Here is a 22,552-nt window from a genome sequence, read left to right on the forward strand (position 1 = left end):
CAATGCATGAAAGTGAAAAGTGAAAGTGAAGTTGCTCAGTCATGTCCAACTCTTAGCGACCCCATGGATTGCAGCCTAACAGGCTCCTCTGTCCATGGGATTTTTCAAGCAAGAGTACTGGAGTGGGGTGCCATTGCCTTTAATCACGTTGAAACTTCTTTTGAGGTATCAAAAATTTGAATAATCACACTCTTAGTCACTTTCTAATTACCCAAAACTGAAAGAATGGTATATTTCAGTTAAAAGTTGAAAACATATAAAGACCTTGGAAGAGAAACTCTCAACTGATAGGATGAACTCAGACTGTTATAATTTTTGAGTAAATTTTATGCATCTAGTGAAATCATTAATGAATTATGAGTGTTCAATACACTAAGAGTTTTGGCATCTGTTTTATAGTTATGGTATATATTTCATAGTCAAAGAGCTTACTAGATTCTTTCTCCATTTCTCATGTAGAAGACAGGAAGGAAATGACTAAGTGGATTTCTGCTTTGATTGAAAAAGTTGTGAATTTCTTTTTGTACCCAGACACTGAGTGATCCACAGTCTGAAATAAGAACTTAGTGTTTACCATAGACTTTGAAAGTTTTTGCCCTCCTGAGCTCCAGTGATACAGCTTTATTAGCTAATGTTATTGAAGATGTGAGTTGCAAAATTTTATTCAAGTGATGACTTATATTACTATTAATCAAAATTAAACAATAAAGTTCAAGAGAAAATTTTATAGAAGGACAGATACCCTTCTGTTCCCCAATCTATGTCTAGAGTCATTTTAGGCATCACTGACTTAGAAACCTTTAGGGTCCAGACATGAAACAGAGCTTTGTCTTAAACCTGTGTAAACCCTGTGCGTCTTTAAAATAATTGTATCTTTCTAGACTTAATATAAATACCACTTAGCATTTCAGTCTAATCTATTTCAGTCTCTCTCATCAATGCATTAGGCAAGGCCCTTGCCCATTCCCTGCCTGGTCACTGGAGAACTTTACTAGTCAGGCTTCTGTTCTCAGTCAGCATGGCTCTTTCTGTTTTCTTCTCACTGATGACAAATAATTGTTTCCACTCTCTTCTTCCTGTAGATTAAGTTCCTCAGCTTATATTTCAAGGTTTTCACTATGGTGACTAGGACTTGACTCATTCTCTTTGCCTTTCCTAAATCTTAGTCTGCCTAGATGTAAAATTGTATGTGATACTAAGAAATATAATATTTGGTTTTGACTCCTGGCACACAGCTCCTAAAACTCTTGGAACTTCCTAAATAAGGAGAGAGAAAAGGGGATCTTTTGCTATGTTAATGAGGTGACTTTGGAAAGCCCTAGGTCACCTAAGGATGGTTCTTGGTTGCCAGGAGATCTGACTCTGTGATTAAAATGTGAGACCTTTAGTCCCACCTCTGGACCTCCTGGGTGGGGAGTGGGACTTGAGAGTGAATTCAACCACTAATGGCCAAGAATGTAACCAATGGTGCTTATGTAATGAAGCTTCGATAAAAACTTGAAAGGACTGGGTTCCAGGAGCTTCTGGGTTGGTAAACAGGTGGATATTTGGGGAGAAAGGCTTGCTCAGAGAACAAGGAAGCTCTGCTCTCCTTCCTATACAAGTTGCCCTAGGCATTTCTTCTCTCTGGTTAAGACTATAACCAGGCTGATACTGTCATAATTGAGTTGAATTGTAGAACATTTAGCTAGTGTCCAAGAATTCCTTGGTGGTGTGTGAAAAAAAACCCACACTTTGGAATTGGTACCAGAACATATTAGTCCAATCATTGAAGACACAGTGGAAACACTTTTCATCTCTATTTTTCACTCTTTCTGTTAAGTTTGTTTCAGGGTCTCTGTTCTGTAAAGAACTCTTTCTCATTACATATCCCTCATACTTACAGAGTACTCTATGTATTTGCAAAGTATTGGCCAGAAATGTGTACTCATTGGTGGGGAGGTGGGGGTGGGGACAAAGTGAGTCAGATTTGTTGTATGCTCTTGAATTGCATACATCTTTTGTTAAAAAACTAGGAAGGCACAGAAAACACTGTGACAAATGTGGTAAGTAACAAGCATCCCCAGCCTCCAAAACTATCTTTGGGAAATTTTATCTCCAGTGGGAAATTGTTTACATTGATCAAAGAAAAAATCACCTCAACTTTTTAAATGCTCACATGCCCCACCTAACTGTATTGTCACATACTGATGGATTAGTACAGATGGGGCACAAGTTCCTGACCTGAGTCTCTGGGATCCTGAGAACAGATCTCAACAGATTCTAAACTGAAAAATTGTTTACTGTGCTGTTACTGCTTTCAGCATACTGTCCTGACTGATGATGAATTCTTTTATACTGGAGATGCAAAATGCTTCTCATGTTTCAGGTAACAAGAAATATGTTTTTCTCTGGCTGAACATTATTCATTTTATTTCCTGCAATAAGAAGTACCCATTATGATGCTCTGATGCATGACTAAACTGGTAAATATCATTGGAATACAGTTTTCTAGGTTATAACAAAAGCAATTGTGATCCAGATGCACCGGAAAAGGTCTTCCTGTTAAGAACTAGGTAAAGTGGTTTAGATTGTGAAGAACAAATACTCTACTACATTGTTTTGTGGAACTTATATTTCAAGCTTATTTCCAATTCTGAGCTCTTACTTATGCTAAATTACTAGAAATAGTATTGTCATCTCATATGCACTGACCTTGCTCATGCAGATAGGGTGCACTGCTTCACTAATTTCCTCAAGGGAAATGTATTTGAGAGTAGGAGCCTTTATTAAAGCTTTGAGACTATAAAGGAGTTTATATTTAATCAACACCCCCCTCCCCAAGCAAAAAAAGTCAAATTTACTGTTACACATTTCTGATAAATGAAGTGGATAGTGATAAGCAAGTAAATAGAAATGAAGCTCTAACATCAAAATGCCTTGGGTAGAATTGTGGCATTACCATTACTATGAATCATGGATGATTGTGTGACCTTGGAAAAGTTACTTCATGTCTCTGGTCTTCAGTTTCTTCATGAGTAAAATGAAGACAATATTAGCACCTCCCTCATAGGGTTTTTTGAGGGGTGATTATTCTACTAATTCATATAAATTGTTTAGAATAGCCTAACAAAAAGTAAGTGTTCAATAACTGTTATTAATGTTATTTATAATATATTTAATAGAGAAGGCAATGGCACCCCACTCCAGTACTCTTGCCTAGAAAATCCCATGGACGGAGGAGCCTGGTAAGCTGCAGTCCATGGGGTGGCACAGAGTCGGACAAGACTGAGCTACTTCACTTTCACTTTTTACTTTCATGCATTTGAGAAGGAAATGGCAACCCACTCCAGTGTTCTTGCCTGGAGAATCCCAGGGACAGGGAAGCCTGGTAGGCTGCTGTCTATGGGGTCGCACAGAGGCGGACACGACTGAAGCGACTTAGCAGCAGCAGCAGCATAATATATGTAAAGGTCTTCTACCATTTCAGTTTAGAATTGTGTGGCTTAGTCATTGTCCCTTCTTTTTTTTCCTTTTTTTTGTCCCTTCTTTTCTCAGCATCACTGTCTTCACTCCCCTGCCAAATTCTTATTTTTATTATTTTGCAATTTCTCATTTTTTTATTATGTGATTTAATATAGAGTAGTTTCACCATCACTTTTGTAACCTTAGCTATAGATGAGTAATAACTTTTGGAGTTAGTGCTCCAAGTGTCATGTTAAGGTATTTCCCTAGGATAGGACAAATTCCTCTCTAAAAGGAATACTAGAGCCACTGAGCACTACCTACAAGCATACTTGTCCTAAATGTAAGTATGTATAGCATGCTCAACTTATAGATTGTATTTTGATCCAACTTAGCTGCACACCTTTGAAGGTGGCACTCTGATGTGTCTTCACACTTTGATTATGAGACTGACTTTTGCTCAAGGTCACTCGCTTGTGCAAAACAGGAGTTTTAACTAGACTCTGATTGCTCCCTAAAGCCCAAGCTCCTTCTACTGTGCCTAGCCAACTATTTGTGAGATTTCATTTAATCATGAGAGCAATCTCACAAAGTTGGCACTATTATTATCAGTTTTTACAAGTAAGGAAACTGAGGCTTAGAGAGTTTGAGTTCATCAAGATCATGTAGCTGATAAATGTCAAAACCCAAATCAAACACTCTGCCTTTTGCAGATCCACTTTTTAACAATTATGCTATATTAACTCTCATTCCAAAATAAAGGGGATCAGACAGAGAGAGTTGAGAGGGAGAGGGGTCCAGGTTAAATATATAGTTAGGATGATTTGTCCCCGTAAAGCTACTTAGAACTGCTATTAAAAGGGAAACAATTCCCTAAAGGATTTCTACAGGATCCCATCGGAATGCTAGCAATGCAGTCAAGCTTAACTCATGGAATACTGAATTAAAAGGTGTTTGCCTTATAGCATTTGCCTTCTTGTAGGTCCATAGATGAAAATGAGATGTTCATGTTAAAATCAAGAGGGAGAAACTACTTATTTAGAGAGAAAAAATATAAGAACTCTAGAATACTGTGAATGTAATGTAAGGAGAACCAGGAAGACAAGACTGGCAGCCTTTATCATAAAAATCACAGCAGAAGAGGGAGCTTAGAGATTTCAGCATGAAAAGAAAAAGAATTCAAAGACTTGTGTGTGCACACGCGACCGTGCTCCCGCTTGTTTTATTATTTCTCCTGCCACCAACTCCCCTCATCCCCATCTAGCTGGTGACTCAAGCCTTCTGATGAAAGAGCGCAGTATGTGAAGATTGCTAGTTGACATTCTCTTCTGGAGACTAGCCTCACAACAGGGGTGACCCTGTGGTGCACGGAAGGCTATTCAATGCCTTGGCGAAGTGGTTATGGGACCAAGATTTTATTATGCTTTGTGGATGAGAGTTGTGATCCCACATCCTGGATTTAGAGCCACTAAGGGCTTCGACAGCTCCACCCAGGTGTTCTAGAGGAAAATATTCCTTCATGCTCTCTGCCTGATCTGAAAGCAACACAGCTTCCTAATGTTCCGCCTGGGAGGTGATTTAATCTTTAGAAATTGCCGGAGAAGCCTGCCCATCTGCTGGGATGCCTGGCTTTCTGAAACGGAAAAGAAGCTTGGCTGTTAGAGTAACTTGAAGATTTCTGTTTGCAATTTAAAGTCGCCGCTTAATTCAAAATAAAAAAGACACACGCTTTGGCTTTTGCAGATACTGGGAAAATCTGTGTGACGAAGTATGGATCTAGAAATTCCTGGTTTAATTTCCCCAGGGAAAGAGTAAATATTTTCTATTTGCAACTGGGCAGTCGACTCAAGTGATCTGCCTGCAAAAGGTGTGTGCGAGAAGGGCACGTGGCGGGGGGGAGAGGGGGCGGGAGGTTAGAAGGAGGACTCAGCCTAATGAGTTGCTCCCCCAACCGCGCCAATCAGTAGCTGTTCATTTTAACTTCTCGGAGGCAAGTTCCCACCCTAGCTACCTCCTCCAGCCCCTTCCCCCCTCTTTTGCTCCCCACCCCCCACAAATTGGACCCAAAGTTGAGAGTGTCTGTCGAAGTCCGTACTCCTACCTCCCTGCCCTACTATTCCCTTTGCAGAAGAAGCAGGCTGCGATATCACGGCCGAAAAGTCCCTGAGGAGTGAGCCAGTGAACAGGCGTCTGGGGGCAAAAAAGGGCAATATGAAACGCTGCGAAGCTGCGTGGGCAGTGTGAAGTTCGAGTAGGTCTGAACAGAGCTCTGGTAACCACACTGCAAGTGGCGGTCTTGGAGGCCCTACCGAGAGCCGGCTGCTTCTGGGTCCGCTTCCTATTGGCGGGCGTGGCCCCGGGGCGGAGCCACTAAAATACCCCGCCCACTTGGGGCTCCAGGACGCGGCGCGCGCGACTTCCCAGAGGAGTTCCAGATTCGGCCTCAGTCTGGGACTTGGTCCTGCAGCGCCTCTAGGCTGCGGATCCCGCTCCTACCACCTGCACTTGGCTCTACCTCCTGCGAAGCGGGGAGCTGAGAGGAGAGAGGGAGGAGGCGAAGGGAGGAGGAGAGCGGCAGCTTACACACGCCTTCCAGTCCCTCCACTCAGAGCAGCCCAGAGACCGCCGCTGGCGCCGCTGCTATCGCTGCCACCGCCGCTGCCACCTGAGGAGACCGCCTGGACCTGTCGCCCCTCGGTTGCCACCCCCGGCAGTTCTTTCCTAATACTGGGCTTTTTATGCACACTGCCACTACCATTATTATTATTACAAGAGAAGGAAAACAACGGACCCGCTAAAAAGAACCACGTATACCTTTCCGAATTACTCAAGTGTCTCCCGGGAAAAGAGGGTCGCCGGCCCCGGGAGGAGCAGCCAAAGGGGCCGAGGGCGGGTGTGGAAGCGGAGGCCGGAGGAGTTGGGCACTGCGTGGTGGAAAGTTGCGGGCGGCGGAGACGGGAAGGTGCAGCGCCACAGCCCAGAGGGCAGTGTGTCAGGGAGAAGCCTCTGCCCCCAGCGTCCGGAGCGCGAGCGCGCGGGGCCGGGGACGACGCCCCCTCCTGCGGCGCGGACTCTGTCGGTGGTCCCTGAGGAGGAGGAATATGGCTTCGAAGGCGGCCTCCTCCTGCCGTCTGATCTTCTGCCTCTTGATCTCCGCTGCTGTCCTTAGGCCAGGTAAGAACAGGGGCCTCGGAGCAGCCCCAGGGCGGCCTGGACCCCAGGGCTTCCTAGGTCCCGGGCCCGGGCCTCGCGCCCCCCACCCCCGTGGGCGGCGCGCCCAGGCGGTTGGGGGAGGTAAGGGACCGATGGTGCGGGCACAGAGCTGGCCCTGGGTTCCCTCACCTGTGCCGCATGTTTGAGTTCGGTCGGTTGGCTCAAGTTGGGGCAGCGACTGGGGGCACTGGATAAATCTCCAGGAAGTTTGGGTGCGGCCGGGGTCGGGGCTTCAGGGGGCCCGCAGGCGAGATTCGTCTGGTTCTCTCCCCTTCCCCCATGCGGCTCCCGCCTGGGTGGCGGGCTCTCGCCCTCTGACAACCCCCCGGGTATCAAAGTCCACGTCACTGCGCTCTGGGCAGTTTCCCTTTCGCTTAGCTCTGAGGCAATAACTCGCACTTTTTCGTGATAAATCCCCTGGTAACTTCCCCTGGGTGAGAGGTGAAGAAAGGAAGGGAGGGCTTTCCTCTTTAGATCCGCTGAAAAGCTCCGGCCGCGGCTTGGAAGCCCCTTCCTCCATTGTCTGGGTGGGTTGTGAGGGTGGGGGTGACGGCGGGCAAAGGACGCAGCCTGGACTGGAATCCGCAGCCAGGTCTGTGCGCCCTTAGTGAGGCGGCTGAGGATTGGTCAGGACCGGTGATCCGACCTCAGTTTTCAGTTCTGTATTGAGACTCATAAGGAAAAAAAAACAAAAAAAAAACAAAAAAAAAAAACAACCCAACAACTAATATATCTCGTCTGGGAATCCCTTGCCTCCCCCTTAGGGACGTCCCCTAGCGCTGTCATCCTCGAGACCCGCTGGGTGGCTGACAGGAGTTGATCCTCACAGGGCGTTCCGCGTGTTCGCAGTCGCTTGCCAGAGCAGCAGGTTAATTTTCCCTTGACTTGAGGATTTGGGGGGACATTCTTTTCTCCCTTTGAAGTTTTGATCTGTAGCCCCTCCTAGACAGTTGAAGATAAAACTCCTACTTCCTGTTATTCCGGCTTCTGTTTGTCCTCTTGCTCCTTACTTTAGTTTTTATCAAAGGAAAACTCACTTGCTTTTCTCATCTTTTATTTCTGCACATACCTTTAGTTGTTGGCAAGCTCAGGTCAAAGCAGAGGTTTGAAAGCCTCTGGATCTCTCCCAGGAAAGGAGGGGAGAGTGAGGCTGGGGGTTAGAGCCTGAAGATCCCTGGTGTTGGTGAACCGCCACCGCTGTGTGTGTTAGTGGTGGTGGTACGCGGGAGGTGGGTGCCCTCCCCAGATCTGGTCTCTTTTAAAGTTACATTTCTAGTTGAGGTGATGAGCTCGCGTGCTGTTCTGAGGCAAGAGAGGTCTGTGACAGATCTCCGGCTCTGGGGCTGGGAGTGTGAAGCGAGAGTTGAACCGGATTGAAAGCTGGTGGGGTGGGGCGAGAACACCTGAGAAGGAGGAAGGGGAGACCCCCTTGGGTCAGGCACTGTACAAATCTCACTTTTTCCAGATCCCAGTGTCTGGTGTGGGAAGCAAGGGCACTCACTCAGGAGCCGAGGGGAGAGGAGGGAGCGTGAGGGTGCTGTAGTTTGTAAAATGCAAAGATCCACACGCCTACAGTTGGTTTTAACCCCCTGGCCACCTTAAGAGTGTAAGTCTCACCTACATCCTCCACCCCCGGACCACACGCATACGCCCAGTTTCCTTTTCTGTGCTGAATTTATTTTCAGTTGGGCCACCTCCGAGGACAGGTTTTTCCGCACTTGTAACTGCTAAAAAGGGAGAGGTTCCTCCTTCGAATCTTGGGGCGACTATTTTGGCGCAGCAAGCTCGCGTTTCTCTCCGGCACCCAACTGCATGCTTCCAGCCAGCCCGGGAGGGCTCCCTTAACGTTGCCGACCCGCCACTGATCTGCGGGTCGGAAGGCTCGGACCCTCAGATCGGCGCTTTCCTTGAATTTACCTGGCTGACCTATGCTCCAGATTCTCCATACGGCATGTGTGTTTTGAAAGAAAGGATTATGACACTAAAACCGCCATGTCCAGACTCTGGACGCAAGTCTTGGACTGCAAGTGCGCCTTCTTTGGATCCCTCAGCACAGCCGAGCCCGGTGGGGATGCAGTGCCAATAGCTGGCTTATTCAAAGGCACTAACTGACTGCCCCGCGTGCAGCCCTTCATTTCCGGAGCCGTTTTGACAGTGTGTTTAGACCTAGAGTTTGTGAAACTGCCCCTGCAGGTCTTTCCGTCTATAGTCACTATATAGCATTGAAATCAATATATTGTAGGCATGGTATGTAGTCTATTTTGAAGGGAGAAGGAGAATTATCTATGAACCACGGAAAATTAATTCGGCGATAAAGGCGATGAAGTATGTGCTCAGTATCTGAGGGCGCAAGAATCTCATTATTCTCGTAGAAAGAGCGTCAGCCTGTGGTGACATTTTGTATTGCTTTTTAAAAGGCTTTCCTTGGTTATTTACAGGAAGGTGGGGTCCTGTAATTATCTATTTCTTCTCTTGGGTCATCTGTGTGCACTCCTCTCTGCAATGTTTCTGAATTGCTCACTGACATAAGGTTCATTCCAAAACATAAGCACCCTTGAAGCTCTCCCTCCCCCCTCCCCCAGTGAAATATTATGTTCGGAATGCATCTGTTTATCTCAACAGGCCTTGGGAAAAACATCAAATAATGTCCTTTCAGACTACCTGATGTGGGACTATTAAAATTTATAATTTCAAAACTGCAAACTGCTTAGAAGCCAGTAATATTGCTGTTTCCTTGACGATTTAATACAATAGCAATTCATAATTTAATGGGTCACTATTTAAAGTAAACTGCTTTCCTAGGTTTGTTTCAGGACCATTTACCTTCAGGCACTTGAGCAAGTCATTTCACCATCTTGGGCTTCAGTATCGCATATATAAGGAAAAGGGTGGACTGAGACTCTGCTGAGAGCTCTGCCAGCTCAAAATTCTGTTTCTAATGACCTAAGGTAAAAAGCCCATTTAGGCAAGGCAGAGTCATTTTCCAATTGTATTTTTCTAATGCTTTCAGACAGTCTGGACAGACACAATTCCTATAAATTCTATTACTAGAAAAATGTGAGTGGCTCCCAATTGCTATTTTTCCATCTTTTTTCCTTCTTTTTAAACTCATAACTTGTGCTTACTCCTCTGGGCCTGAATCAGACTATTAAAAAATGTATAATAGAATTAGTCTCCCATTCTCCTGGTAAAAGGGATCCCAACAGTCAGAAAAGGCTTTAGGTCGTTAAAAAAAAAAAAAAATCAGATACAGAAAAACTCTTTACTGCAGCCCATCCCTTCTGGAAGACTGGCTGTATTTAAACTTCATATATAGTTCCTAGAATAAAATGTAAGTCATGGTTTATGCTAATATGTTCAAAGTCTTATATGTACACATTAAAAATGCTCCTAAACAAACTTGATTTGCTTCATAGTTGTGTGTACAATACAGAAGTAAATAGAATATAATAATGCTTTTGTGTCATTTTGAAATCTGTAGAAATCCAAAATATTTTTATGACTAGATTCTAAACTTTTTCTGACTTTTTAGAAAATCTAAACTAGCTTGTCTTTAAAAATAGAAATTTAGAAGAAATGCTTCTCTATTGTTGACTTATTAAAAAGAAAAAAATCAACAAAAACCTACTTTAAGACTCCTAAAAGTTAACAAAAAATTCTTTATATTGGTATTAGTACTCATGTGTTCAGTTTGTAGCTATGCTGCATAAGAATTTTGTAACCTTGGGGAAGTTATTTTTCTACTCCTTTTTATTTCCCATCTGTAAAATTATCTCCTTGTGTAGTGCATCATTCTGATTTTGGTGAGATTAGTAACTCCCTTGCTCAGCATTTTGAATTTTTCAAGTAAAACATGCTATATTAAGACTTTTATTATATCCTTAATAGAGTAACACTTTTAAATATATTCCACTTATCACTTTGACCTTTTTATTAAAAGCAGGCAAAAATGATTTCTTTTTTTCCCCTTTTCACCCTCAAGTTTTCATGACACTAAATACAGGCCTTTGTAAAACCAAGCACTAAGTTGTCAGCATTACTTAGTGTAAGATGGCAGCTTTTTGTCATATAGTATTTTAAATGCTTTATAATCACCCTGTTTTATATTCCCAAACACACCTCTTTTTGTTCTAGTCATCTGTTTCACATAAAACGTCATCAAAGAGTTCTAGCTCTCTGGAACAATTCTCTCAAGTAGACACATGCAATGTGTATCCCAAATATACAGGAGAGCAACATAGGTGCAGCTATGATAAAAGAGTAACTCTGTGCCTGTGTGTATACACAGAAACTTTCATTTCCCTCAAAGTGTTAATTTTATTCTTAATTGTTAGGTTTTCATAAAGGCCCATTTTATTTCTCACACATGATTTTATATAGCATATTAAGAATTCAGCTAACTTATTGGAATACTAAAGAAAATTTTCTTGGGAGTGGTAAGTGATGAATTAATGTTTATTTGATTATTACTTTTGGATATCAGCTCCTTTTTATTTTTGATACAGATTGAAAAAGACCAGAAAAATGTCCATTTATATTTCTCATTACTTTTTTATTTGGGCATAAGTTTCCTTTTCCTGTGGAGAACAAAGCCAAGACTAAAATATATCTAAAAAAAGGATATTATTGGCTTTTGATAAGGTTAAATCTTACAGTTATTACAAGTATCCCTATAGTGTACAAAATATGATCATATATTTGTAGTTACTGATATTTTCATCCAGCTAATTTCTCTGTTTAGATAACAAAATTTATGTTCTCTCCCCCGAACGTATTAGACAGAATACCATATATATTTCAGCTAGGCCTAGTTCCAAATGTGCTGTAGTATTCAGTAATTGTTTTATGGTAACCTATTATCAGATCCCATTATTGTAGTGTATGTTCCAAGAATGAAATTAGCTTTTAGTGCTTCCTCTTTTATTTATCCAGTCAGTTCCCAATTATCCATTCTATTCAAGGGGCAATCAGAGTTGTGCAAAATCCAAAAATTTCTAATCAAAGGATTACGCAATTCAACTTTGAGTTGAGGTACTTCAATGAACATGACTATGACTGACCTTCTAAGAATTCATAGTATTGCAATATAATGAAATGAAATTGTGGGAGAAAAGTCTAATCAGAAATTAGACAGCTGTCCAGTTCCTCTGGCTTGCTTCCCTGCCTTTTTACTCCCTAAAACTCTATTCTCTGTCACTCCATGACCCATACATCATGGTAGATCCAAGACACTCCTGGATTATGCCTGGTTTATTCAGTTATTAATGGTACCCTTTCACTCTCACAAGTGCAGTTTGGATGGCAAATTATATGGTCACAATAATTATTAATGATTTGACTGTCTATGTGTCTGTCTTAGAATACTTAAGTTAGAATACTACAGTTAAGGCATTCCTCATCCTGACACACTGCTTATTTCTAACCTTTTTAATTTAAGTATCAGCTACAGTGAAGTATCAATAAGGGGTTATATGTTTCTTTAATGTCAAGTTCGACAGAGATATAAGGTTATGGCTAGAACCCCAGAATATTGTAGTATGTGTGAAACATTAAGGATTCCATGGACTGGAGTGGAAATCAAATCGACCTGAGATGCCAAGAGAGTAGTGGTATTTGGAATTCACCCGAAAGCTATACTTAGCCATGGAGTTATCTAGAGAAGGCCTATTTCAATTTGATTCTGAAATCCTTTCTTAGCCAGCTGCACAATTCTCATTCTGTTCTTCTGTAAAGTTTCTCAGTAGCTCCATTGTCAATTTAGATCTAAAAATAAATTACCAAGGATATCTATACAATTGTAGGAGGGTATCAAGTCTTTTTGTATATGTGAGCTACAGTTGTGAGCTATCAGTTAGATATGGTGACTTGACTTGCAACAGCCAACAACATGGCCATGACAGTCGGTGTCAAGACTGACTGTTTCTAATTGGTCACTCACTGGTTGTTTGGTTCATCTGTCTCTGAGGGTCTCAGATATTCAGAAAACTCCAAAAGCAAATGGAGGTAGGAAATGTGAGAGGGTATTATCTAAGCACACAGTTAAAGGGTGCCATAGATTTGTCCTTATTAATAGAATAGATTGAAGGGAGAGGGCATTGGACACTGTGGCTAAAACTCTTATCAGCATATTCTTAAGTACTTTCCCTAATAGTTGAGAGGTTTCTGGGTATAAAATTTACCTAGCTCCAAATCAAGCAAAAAACAAAAAGAAGTCTTGCTACTCTTATTAAAATTTTGAACCACAATGTGTCAGTTAACTATGCCACATAATAAAGTACTCCAAAATATAATGGTTTAAAACAGCAACTGTCTTATGTAGTTCATTATTTTTCCATTTGGCAATTTAGACTAGACATTTGGGTGCTTTTATGGTTTTAGTTCCATATCATTCTATTGTAGTCTGCTGTGGGTCAGCCTATGTAGCTTTGTGTTTGGGATTTAACTGGTTGTTGTTCAGGAAAAATTAATTATTTTCCATAGTCTTTCATTTTCTGATTAGCTTCCATAGGCTAGTTCTCTTGATGGAAGCTGGATTCCGAGAGAAGGCAGAAGTGTGCAAGTCTTCTGGAAAACCATTCTGCCACATTCTGTTTGTAAAGACAAATTTCAATCCCAGCTCAAATTCAGGGGTGGGGAAATCATCTCCATTTATTGAATGGAAGGAGCTAAAAATCCCTTTGCTAAAGGGGTTGATAAAGACCAGGAGAGAGGGTTAGTATTATTTTTGCAATAAGTCTGCCTCTCACAATAGTAGTGAGGAGTGTGGCGGTAGCAGGGATCCTTCCTACAGATCCTTAACTCCATATCCACAGTTTACATCCTTCTTTTCCAGATTATTAGGCACAACATATTATAGGGGCTCATATATTGTAGAGCAGTGTCCAATAAGAATACTGTTGCCCACTGTTCAAACTTAATTTTCCCCTGGAATAAAATTATGGCAAGTTTAATCTGTGTATGTGTGTGTGTGTATGTGTATGTGGAGAGAGACACTGAAGGGTTAAAGGCATGCAGTTCATGATCAGAAGCTAAAATGTGATAGAAGAGAGGTTACTGGGAAACTGAGAAGGTGTCTTAGACTTCCGTCTTGTTCAGTTCTTCTATTTGACAGCTAAGATAGAGGAACATACAGGTAAAGAGAAGTAAAATTCAAAAGAAACTTAACCACCATTTTTGGGACAGCAGTGGTTTTAGTTTGATGTATGTTTAGACCCATAGGTTCAAGGTTTTAGAGCTATGAAGAACCTTAAAAGAACTTAGCTACTTGCTTAAGATCATATAACCAAGCCAAAATTAATTAAAACTCTTGTCAGTTAACCATTCAACATATATAATAGCATTCAAATTGTGTTCAGTATGTGCAAAGCATTGAGCTTGGTGCTGGAGATACAATAATAAACTAGCTACTAAATAGCCAAGTCTTTCATGTCAAGAAATTATGTTCTCTCTGGGAAACAGACATAAGTCAACTAATTATATAATTATTGGATAGAACTTTTGCTAAGTACTACGAGGATGCATAAAGAACATTTTACATCAGTGTGGCCAAATTTGGTCAGGAGGTTAGGAAAACAAATCAGAAAGGTTCTTTCAAGAAGTGATATCTAAAGTTGGGAGATAATTAAGCAGAAGATATGAACTGAAGGAATGAGATGAGTGAATACACTAAGGAGAAGGAATATGGTTCTCACTCCTGGAGGTAACCAGGAATTTCTTGACGTTGTTCAAATTCTTTTTTATAATTTCCCTAATTTACTTGCCAGTTGTGGGGTTCAGCAGAGGATCTCTTTGATTTTATTCAAATTCTTGTATACTAACACATATTTGCATGTTTACTTTCTCCACTTTAAAAATACCTAGGGGGAACATACTCTACATACCATTTTGTACTTTTCCTTTTTCATTTAGAAGCACATTTTGGAGAATAAAAGAATATCTAATATCAGCTCATCTCTACCTCATTTTTTCACATGGTGTATTGGAGTTTATTGTGCATACCATAATTAACCATTTCCCCAGTTCTTGGAAATGTAGATTTTTTTTCCTAATCTTTATTACAAACAGTGTGGTAGTGGACATTTTAATACTGGTTCTCCTTCATAAGATCAATTATGTTGGCAGGAAAATATCTTAGAAGTGAAATTGCTGAGTCAAAGAATATATGTATTTTACATTTAGAAAGAGATTCTGTTAATAATTACAGTTCAAAGAGTATATATTGAACTGTATACTTAAAAGTTGCTAGGAAAGTAGATCTTAAAAGTTTTCATCACAGAAAATAATTGTAACTATGTGTGGAGATGATGGTTAACTAAACTTATTGTGCTGGATGGTTTTTGCAATATATACATCTATAAAATCATTATGTTGTACACCTAAAACAAATATATGTCAATTATATTTCTATTTAAAAATGGAATATGTATCTTTGAGAAGTTTCCTCAGCAGCTCAGCAGTAAAGAATCTGCCTCCCAATGCAGGAGCCTCAGAAGACTTGGATTTGATCCTGGGATTGGAAGAACCCCTGGAGGAGGACATGGCAACTCACTCCAATATTCTTGTCTGGAGAATCCCATGGACAGAGGAGCCTAGAGGGCTGTGGTCCATAGTGTTGTGAAGAGTCAGACATGACTTAGCACACAGGGGCATATCTTTAATCGCAACAAAGGTATATGCGGATGCACCTTACCCATACTTCTCTTCTATTACTATAACTTTTAGAAAACCAGGATAATATGTTAATTCTTATTTATTTAGAGCTTGTGGGAAAAATGAGAATTATAGGAATAATTGGCACACATCTTTATGTAAGGGAAAATTATAGACAATTTAATGTCTAACTTGAATACACAGGAGTTATTGTTTAGTCGCTAAGTTCTGTCCAACTCTTTTAACGACCCCATGAGATGTAGCCCGCCAGGCTCCTCTGTCCATGGGGTTTCCCAGGCAAGAATCCCGAAGTGGGTTGCCATCTCCTTCTTCAGAAGATCTTCCCCACCCAGGGACTGAACCTGTGTCTCCTTCATTGGCAGGTTGATTCTTTGCCACTGAGCCACCTGGGAAGCCCCAGTATACAGGACGGTGTGTGCATGCTCAGTCATGACCATGGAGCCACAAATGCAGGAAAGAAGTGCATTTATTATGAATTATTATCATTGCTATTTCCACATAAGATAGGTAACTTTTAGAACATAAACCATATAATCATGAGCCATACTTTTTTTCCATTTTAGAAGATTCATACTTTGTGGGATGAGATTAACTGAAGCAGTGGATTAAGAGGGAGCAAGATGTGAACCTTAAGAGTAGTTGATAATGCTTTTTATCATACAAGTGGTTTCCAAGTATTCATGTTAGTTCATTGTGGATGCAATATACATTTGTGGGTGGTCTCACTGACGCCATTTTCTAAACTGTTTAATAAGTTTTACTAAACAGACCTCATTTTTAAGTAAATCATATTTTGAAAAGTTCTTCCAAGTTTGTTTTAACACGATTGTCAAAATTAGTTTTGAGCTGATAAAAATACCATCTTCCATAAGTTTATGAAAAATATCAGTGCTATTACATATGTTTCACCCTGTAATTTTTGGCCCAACTATGGAAATGAGTAAAGTATAATTTTATAATTACTTTTATGTGGAGAAACCATAAAATATATACATGAAGTTTCCAACAAGTATATGCTGAAGATATATTTTTAAAAGGCAACAAATGCTCATAATGGACTTACTGTAGGTACATACTGTAATTTTATAAATAAAGCAATTTCTGCCTAGCATTTACTTTTAAATATTCAAACTTGTGGCCTTCATTCTATAGGCATTTTCTCTACCTAGTGATAGGTATGACATTTTCTAAGAAAAATGTTTATGTTGGTCATAAGGCATAGGTTTTATATTTTTGCAGAGATGAACAAAATATGAATAATGAATAATGCTTTTGATATCAGATCTAAGAGAAAAATGTAATATATATTTGGATTTATCCTGTTGGATTAATCCTCTATGAAGCCCATCCCCAGTGTATCATAATCTAATTCTCAAATAGAAAATTTCCATTAGAAATGACTGATTAGTATATGATAAAACAGCTTTTCTTATCATACTGGAATGGCAAATAAATATGTTTATTAAAACAAAACCTGCATCAACTCAGCTGTTTTTCTCTTTGCTGATAAGTATGTATTCTTTCTAAAATAAATGATTAAACAGTAAAAAGAGTAGAGTTTCCAGGTATGGTTTGGAGGTAATCATTTTCTAGAAATGATCCTCAATATTGAGCTAAAAAGGATTTTAATTACCTGAGTAGTGATTTTGTGTGTGTGTGTGTGTGTGTGTGTGTGTGTGTGTGTACACTGTGGCTATACCTCAGTGGTATTAAAAAATAATTGCTTAATTTTTGTAGACTGTCACTGCTTACAGATTTTACAGACTGTCAATACATAGCGTATATTCCATTGCACAAGAGCTCAAGAACTTGGGCTGTGGATCAGAACAATAGTTTGATTACTGTTTCTTGCCTTTATCTTCTCGTTTGTAAAACGAGGATTACGATACTATCAAGTTCATTTGATGTGAATATTCAAGAAGGTAATGAAGGCATAGTGCATGACTCAGTGCCTGGCACAAAGTGGACTCTCAACCAATAATAATCATTATGAATCACATTTTTCTGTATTCATAATATTATAATAAATTTCAGTTTATTTGTAACAGAAAAATATGTGAAATACCTCACTTTACTAGTTGGAAGATATATTTAGTTCCATTAAAGTACATTTTTGAGTTTCCATAACAAAATTGGAATTCATATTCTTATTAGGATGTATCATAGTCCCAGTATCTGCCAAGTAGCTTTTCAGTTTTACAAACTCAAGGAAAACAAAAGAAAAACACAAATTGAAAATTGCAGCCTTAAAATGTAATTTTCTGCAAACAAAAATCGTTAAAGAAAAATAACACTTTGTAAAATTATAAAGACATAAGCAATTTATAATATTATTCTTAGAAATTGATATTGCATATGTGCTTCTATAATTTGAAAAGTATTAGAGCTTGAAAAGGGAAAAGTTTTACAGTATTATAATAGAGTTGTTTTGAAGACAAAATTATGATTTTAAATACAAGATGCATTTTCTCAACCATAATTCAATAGAGGGAGCTCCACTACTTTACTTTTATGAGTACTGTAGGATGCTTCTATTTATTATGATTTTCTGCTGACCTCTAATTTAATAATGAAATTATTAAAAATCTATAATTTTAATATTAATGATATTTTTGAAATTGAACAATAGTTTCCTCTTATTAATGGAATTCAAAAAGTGCTTCTGCAAATAATATATGTTTTAAAACCCTAGTTCTTAGTTCTCTATATCCTTTGAATAATAAATCACTAGAGGAAATTAAAGTAGATATACTCTTGAGAAGCATACTTCAAATTAATACAGCAAAACATCAAAGGACAAGTTTATTTCCAGTGATAAAATGATGAATATTTTGATATTACTTTTGTGATATCTGTTAAATAAGACAGTTATATATTGGAATAGATTTTTCACACTCTGCCTAGATTTTTAAACAAGTGATTATAGATTTCTATGTGCAAATAGCCTATACTCATATCTTTTGCTCTTTTTTATTTTTCCAAATATCCCCTTGATTTAGATAGCTCCAACTATATTTTCAGTCTAAGTTGAAATCTGTCACTTGTGTGTGACCCTGACAATTCATTTACCTTTTCTGGGGTTCACTTTTGTCATGGAAGTATTGTCTCATATGATTTCTAAGGTCTTAAAAATTCTAAGATTCAAAATTATACATTGATTTAGAAAAATTTATACAGGTTTGAACCAGTAGAAATCAATAACTTTTACTGGAGGCCCAATTAAGAAAAAAGGTTTTTAAATTATGATTCTTATTTACTTTTTATTCAAAACAGAAATTATGAGTTCTACAGAAAATTGCCTAATTCTATACATAGACCTCCTAATTTATTTTATTTTTTTCTTTCTTTATTTTATTTTAAATATAAATTTATTTATTTTAATTGGAAGCTAATTACTTTACAAAATTGTATTGGTTTTGCCATACACGAACATGAATTCACCAAGGGTAATTTATTTTAAAAATGCCATCAATTAAAGAAATGGCCCAGTACGTGCAAGAATTGCCAACAAAGAGACATCTTTTAAACATTTCATAAATTAAAGTTAGATAGGTGCTTTCATGGCAGTGCTAGTAGGGAAACCTGGAATTGAGGCCTGTAACTTATTCATTATAGTTTTAAGCATTCTTTGAAGTAAGTGCTCGTTTAATTTAGCTTTCTTTCTGTTTAGATTAGAGTTTTGAGAGTGTGGCTTCTGGAGGCAAACTGAGTGGTTTTGAGACCTCATCTCCACTCTTCACCTTCTTAGCTGGGTGACACTGGGAAAATTGTTTAATCCCTCTTCTGTAATAATGCATGCAATAGGGGCAAGCTCATTCAGTAGTGTGGTTGTCAAATAATCTGCTCTCAGTCCATTGTTAATATTACTGAAATATTTAAATTCAGTTAATCTCCAACTTTCCCCAAATATGATTATAAACCCAACTTACTCCCACTAATATAACACATAAAACAGAGAGGTCTCAGGTTGTTCAAAATTATAAAATTGACAGCTGTAGCTCCTCCCCAGTCCACCTTTTTTCTCTACTCAAGAAGTAGACTATGAATGACAGTGATGTCATGTTATTTATTAGTCATTAACTTTGAATTTATTCGTTATATGAAACAAGTCATTTACAAATGCCTAGACTTTATCCTTTAATTATTAGTATTATATTCATTATGACACAATTCTTATCTGATAATGAAGCATAATTGCATTGTGATCTAAATTTAGAGGTAAAATTAAAGCTAAAATTTCAGACTGTAGTTCACAGTGTCTGAAAGCATACTGTTGTTTTAGGTCATTCTTGTAAGTTGGCAAGAGGTAATTTAAGAGTAAGAAAGTGTGTATGTGCTTAAGACAGATTTATGTAGACCCTAGATTCAGAGTACAATAGAGTAGTGATCATAAGCAATTTTAAGGAAGTAAAAAAAAATAGTCTGTTTTCCCAAACTTCAGTCTAGCACCCCTCCAATCTCTTCTACCTGCCATTAAAATGAAATTAAGATGTGAAAGAATCTTGTTACTGTTCTGCTTAATATACTTCAGTGGCTCTCTGTTACTGTAAAGATAAAATACAAACTTATAAGTGTAACATTTTAGGTCCTTCATGCCTTTCTTGACACAGTCTTTCTTGGAAATCTGTGCTCCAGCCATACTTCTAAGTGTGCCATGACCTCCTTGACCCTGTGTTGTTATTCATGTCACTGTCTTATTCCAGATTTCTCTCTCTACCCTCCTCCATCACCATCTCTTTGCCTGAAAAATAACTGGCATCTCCATCCAGACACAATTTGGATGCCATCTTCTTCAGAAATTCTTCCCTTATTGCCCTAAAGTGTATGCTCTCTATAGTTCTAAAGCTAATTTCCTCTATTGCCCAATGCCTGTTTACTCATTTCTGTCTACCTTAGAGGATTTTTCGGAGAAGGCAATGGTACCCCACTCCAGTACTCTTGCCTGGAAAATCCCATGGACGGAGGAACCTGGTAGGCTGCAGGCCATGGGGTCGCTGAGGATCGGACACGACTGAGAGACTTCACTTTCACTTTTCACTTTCATGCCTTGGAGAAGGAAATGTCAACCCACTCCAGTGTTCTTTCCTGGAGAATCCCAGGGACGGGGGAGCCTGGTGGGCTGCCGTCAATGGCTGTTCGACTCTGTCGAACAGAGTCGGACATGACTGAAGTGACGTAGTAGTAGTAGTAGTAGTAGTAGTAGTAGTAGTAGTAGTAGTAGTAGAGGATTTTTATGTTCTGGAGGCAGGGGCTATGTCTTAATCTCTTTTCCTACTCAGAGTCTACTGATACACACCATATCACCCATAAATATATGAGGGGGATTGAATAAATACATTAAGTAAAAATAGAAATCTTAATAAAGTGAAAGAAAGTGAAAGTGAAGCCGCTCAGTCGTGTCCGACTCTTTAGGACCCCTTGGACGGTAGCCTACCAGGCTCCTTCGTCCATGGGATTCTCCAGGCAAGAACACTGGAGTGGGTTTCCATCTCCTTCTCCAGGGGATCTTCCCAACCCAGGGATCGAACCCGGGTCTCCCGCATTGGAGGCAGACGCTTTAAACCTCTGAGCCACCAGGGGGAAAAGCCCTTAATAAAGCCTATATATATATTTTATATATGAATATCTGTACTGGGACAATTTTTCAATGGTTTTTAGAAATTCAGTTAGAGAACGGATAATCTCCTGAATTACAGTTCTTGAAAAGAAATATTTGCCATATTTTACCCAAGCTGCCGGCTTCCCTGGTGGCTAAGATGGTAGAGAATCTGCCTGCAATGCAGGATTCCTGGATTCCATCCCTAGGTCAGGAAGACCCCCTAGAGAAGGGAATAGCTGCCAAATCCAGTACTTTTGCCTGGAGAATCCCATGGACAGAGGAGCCTGATGGGCTATAATCCATGGGGTCACAAAGTGTCGGACACGATTGAGCAGCTGACTCTCACTTTTTCACCCAAGCTATGCAATGAAGTATACAAAGAAGTGGAGTAAAGTTGGTCTAATTTTACTTCCAGGTGTCAATCCAGGTTAACATAAAATAAAAACCTTAATAACTGTGTTCCTTTAGTGTTCATAGACATTGAACATTAAAGGTACGATCATCCAGAGAAATACAGAAGTGCATTTAAACTGATTTATTTTTGTTTTTAAGACTAAGTTTTTCTAGGAAAATTATAGGAACACATCCTCAATAGGCAGTAAATGACTGGTAATAATTTTATTTCTCCTGTTTTGAATTCTTAAGTTAAAACTTTGGATCAGGGCATTTTCCTGATTATGGCAAAAACAGGATAGAAAAGATTTCATTAGAAGTTTATTAGTCACACAGGCAATATTGAATATATTTGTACCACAGAAGATACGTATGTATTGTGGGCTATGCCTTGAAGGCTGTTAACGGTAAAATATCAGAGATAATTTGAAAAAAATCTAGTGTTACTTCTGCAGAAGTATTTTTTATTGAAGAATTTTTAAAATGTAGGCACAGATAGAGAAAAGTTCATGAAAAAAATGGATTTTGTTTTTACTGAAAAATAAACCTTGTGCACTTGAAACTTACATTTTTTCTCTGGGTAAAGTAATCTTAATCCTTATAAGATTTCTAGTTAAAGTCTTTTTTAAAACATAAGCCTTTATTTATTTTTTACTTTACCGTGACTCCTTCCCAGTTGTTTGGAATTTTAACTTTCCTATCATGGCTTTATTCTGTTATGCCCTATAGAATACCTTGTTAGTAAATTTTTACTTCTATGGTCTGATACTCAAGTCCTGAATCCTACAGAGAAATTCTAATATTTTCTAGTATATTATAAAAGTCCTTGTCCAGATAAACCAACACAAATGCAACACATTGTCATTAATAGTTCCCACAGATTATATACCTGGTATGCTCCATGCACAGTAGTACCTTAGAAAAGAATGACCAGTATATTTGTATAATCAATTTTAAGCCTAAAGACTATACTTTTTATTTTATATTTTCCCCCAGGCATTTGTTTTTTTTTATTTTTCATTGGCATATAGTTGATTTAAAATATTGTGTTAGTTTCAGGGGTACAGCAAAGTGATTTAGTTATTCATATATCTATTCTTTTTCAGATTATTTTCTCATATAGGTTATTACAGAGTATTGAGTACAGTTGCCTATGCTATACAGTAGGTCCTTGTTGATTATGTATTTTACATATAATAGTGTGCATAGGCCATTTAGTTTTTTATTTTATTA

At 39.0% G+C, this 22,552-nt stretch overlaps 1 protein-coding gene across 3 annotated transcripts in view; it reads left to right on the forward strand.

Annotated features, from left to right (window-relative positions):
• Positions 1-5,894: 5,894 nt before the first annotated feature.
• Positions 5,895-22,552, forward strand: part of ALCAM (activated leukocyte cell adhesion molecule) — a 217,975-nt gene continuing 201,317 nt past the window's right edge. Inside the window, exon 1 of one of the 3 annotated variants that reach the window (XM_045165394.1) lies at positions 5,895-6,618. In XM_045165394.1, the coding sequence (XP_045021329.1) occupies positions 6,546-6,618 (73 nt within the window). In that variant the 5' untranslated portion in view covers positions 5,895-6,545. The remainder of the gene's footprint in view (positions 6,619-22,552) is intronic. The other 2 variants (XM_045165393.1, XM_045165391.1) reach the window with 2 other exon arrangements.

Source organism: Bubalus bubalis, chromosome 1 (assembly GCF_019923935.1).
Source record: "Bubalus bubalis isolate 160015118507 breed Murrah chromosome 1, NDDB_SH_1, whole genome shotgun sequence".
Taxonomy (NCBI): domain Eukaryota; kingdom Metazoa; phylum Chordata; class Mammalia; order Artiodactyla; family Bovidae; genus Bubalus; species Bubalus bubalis.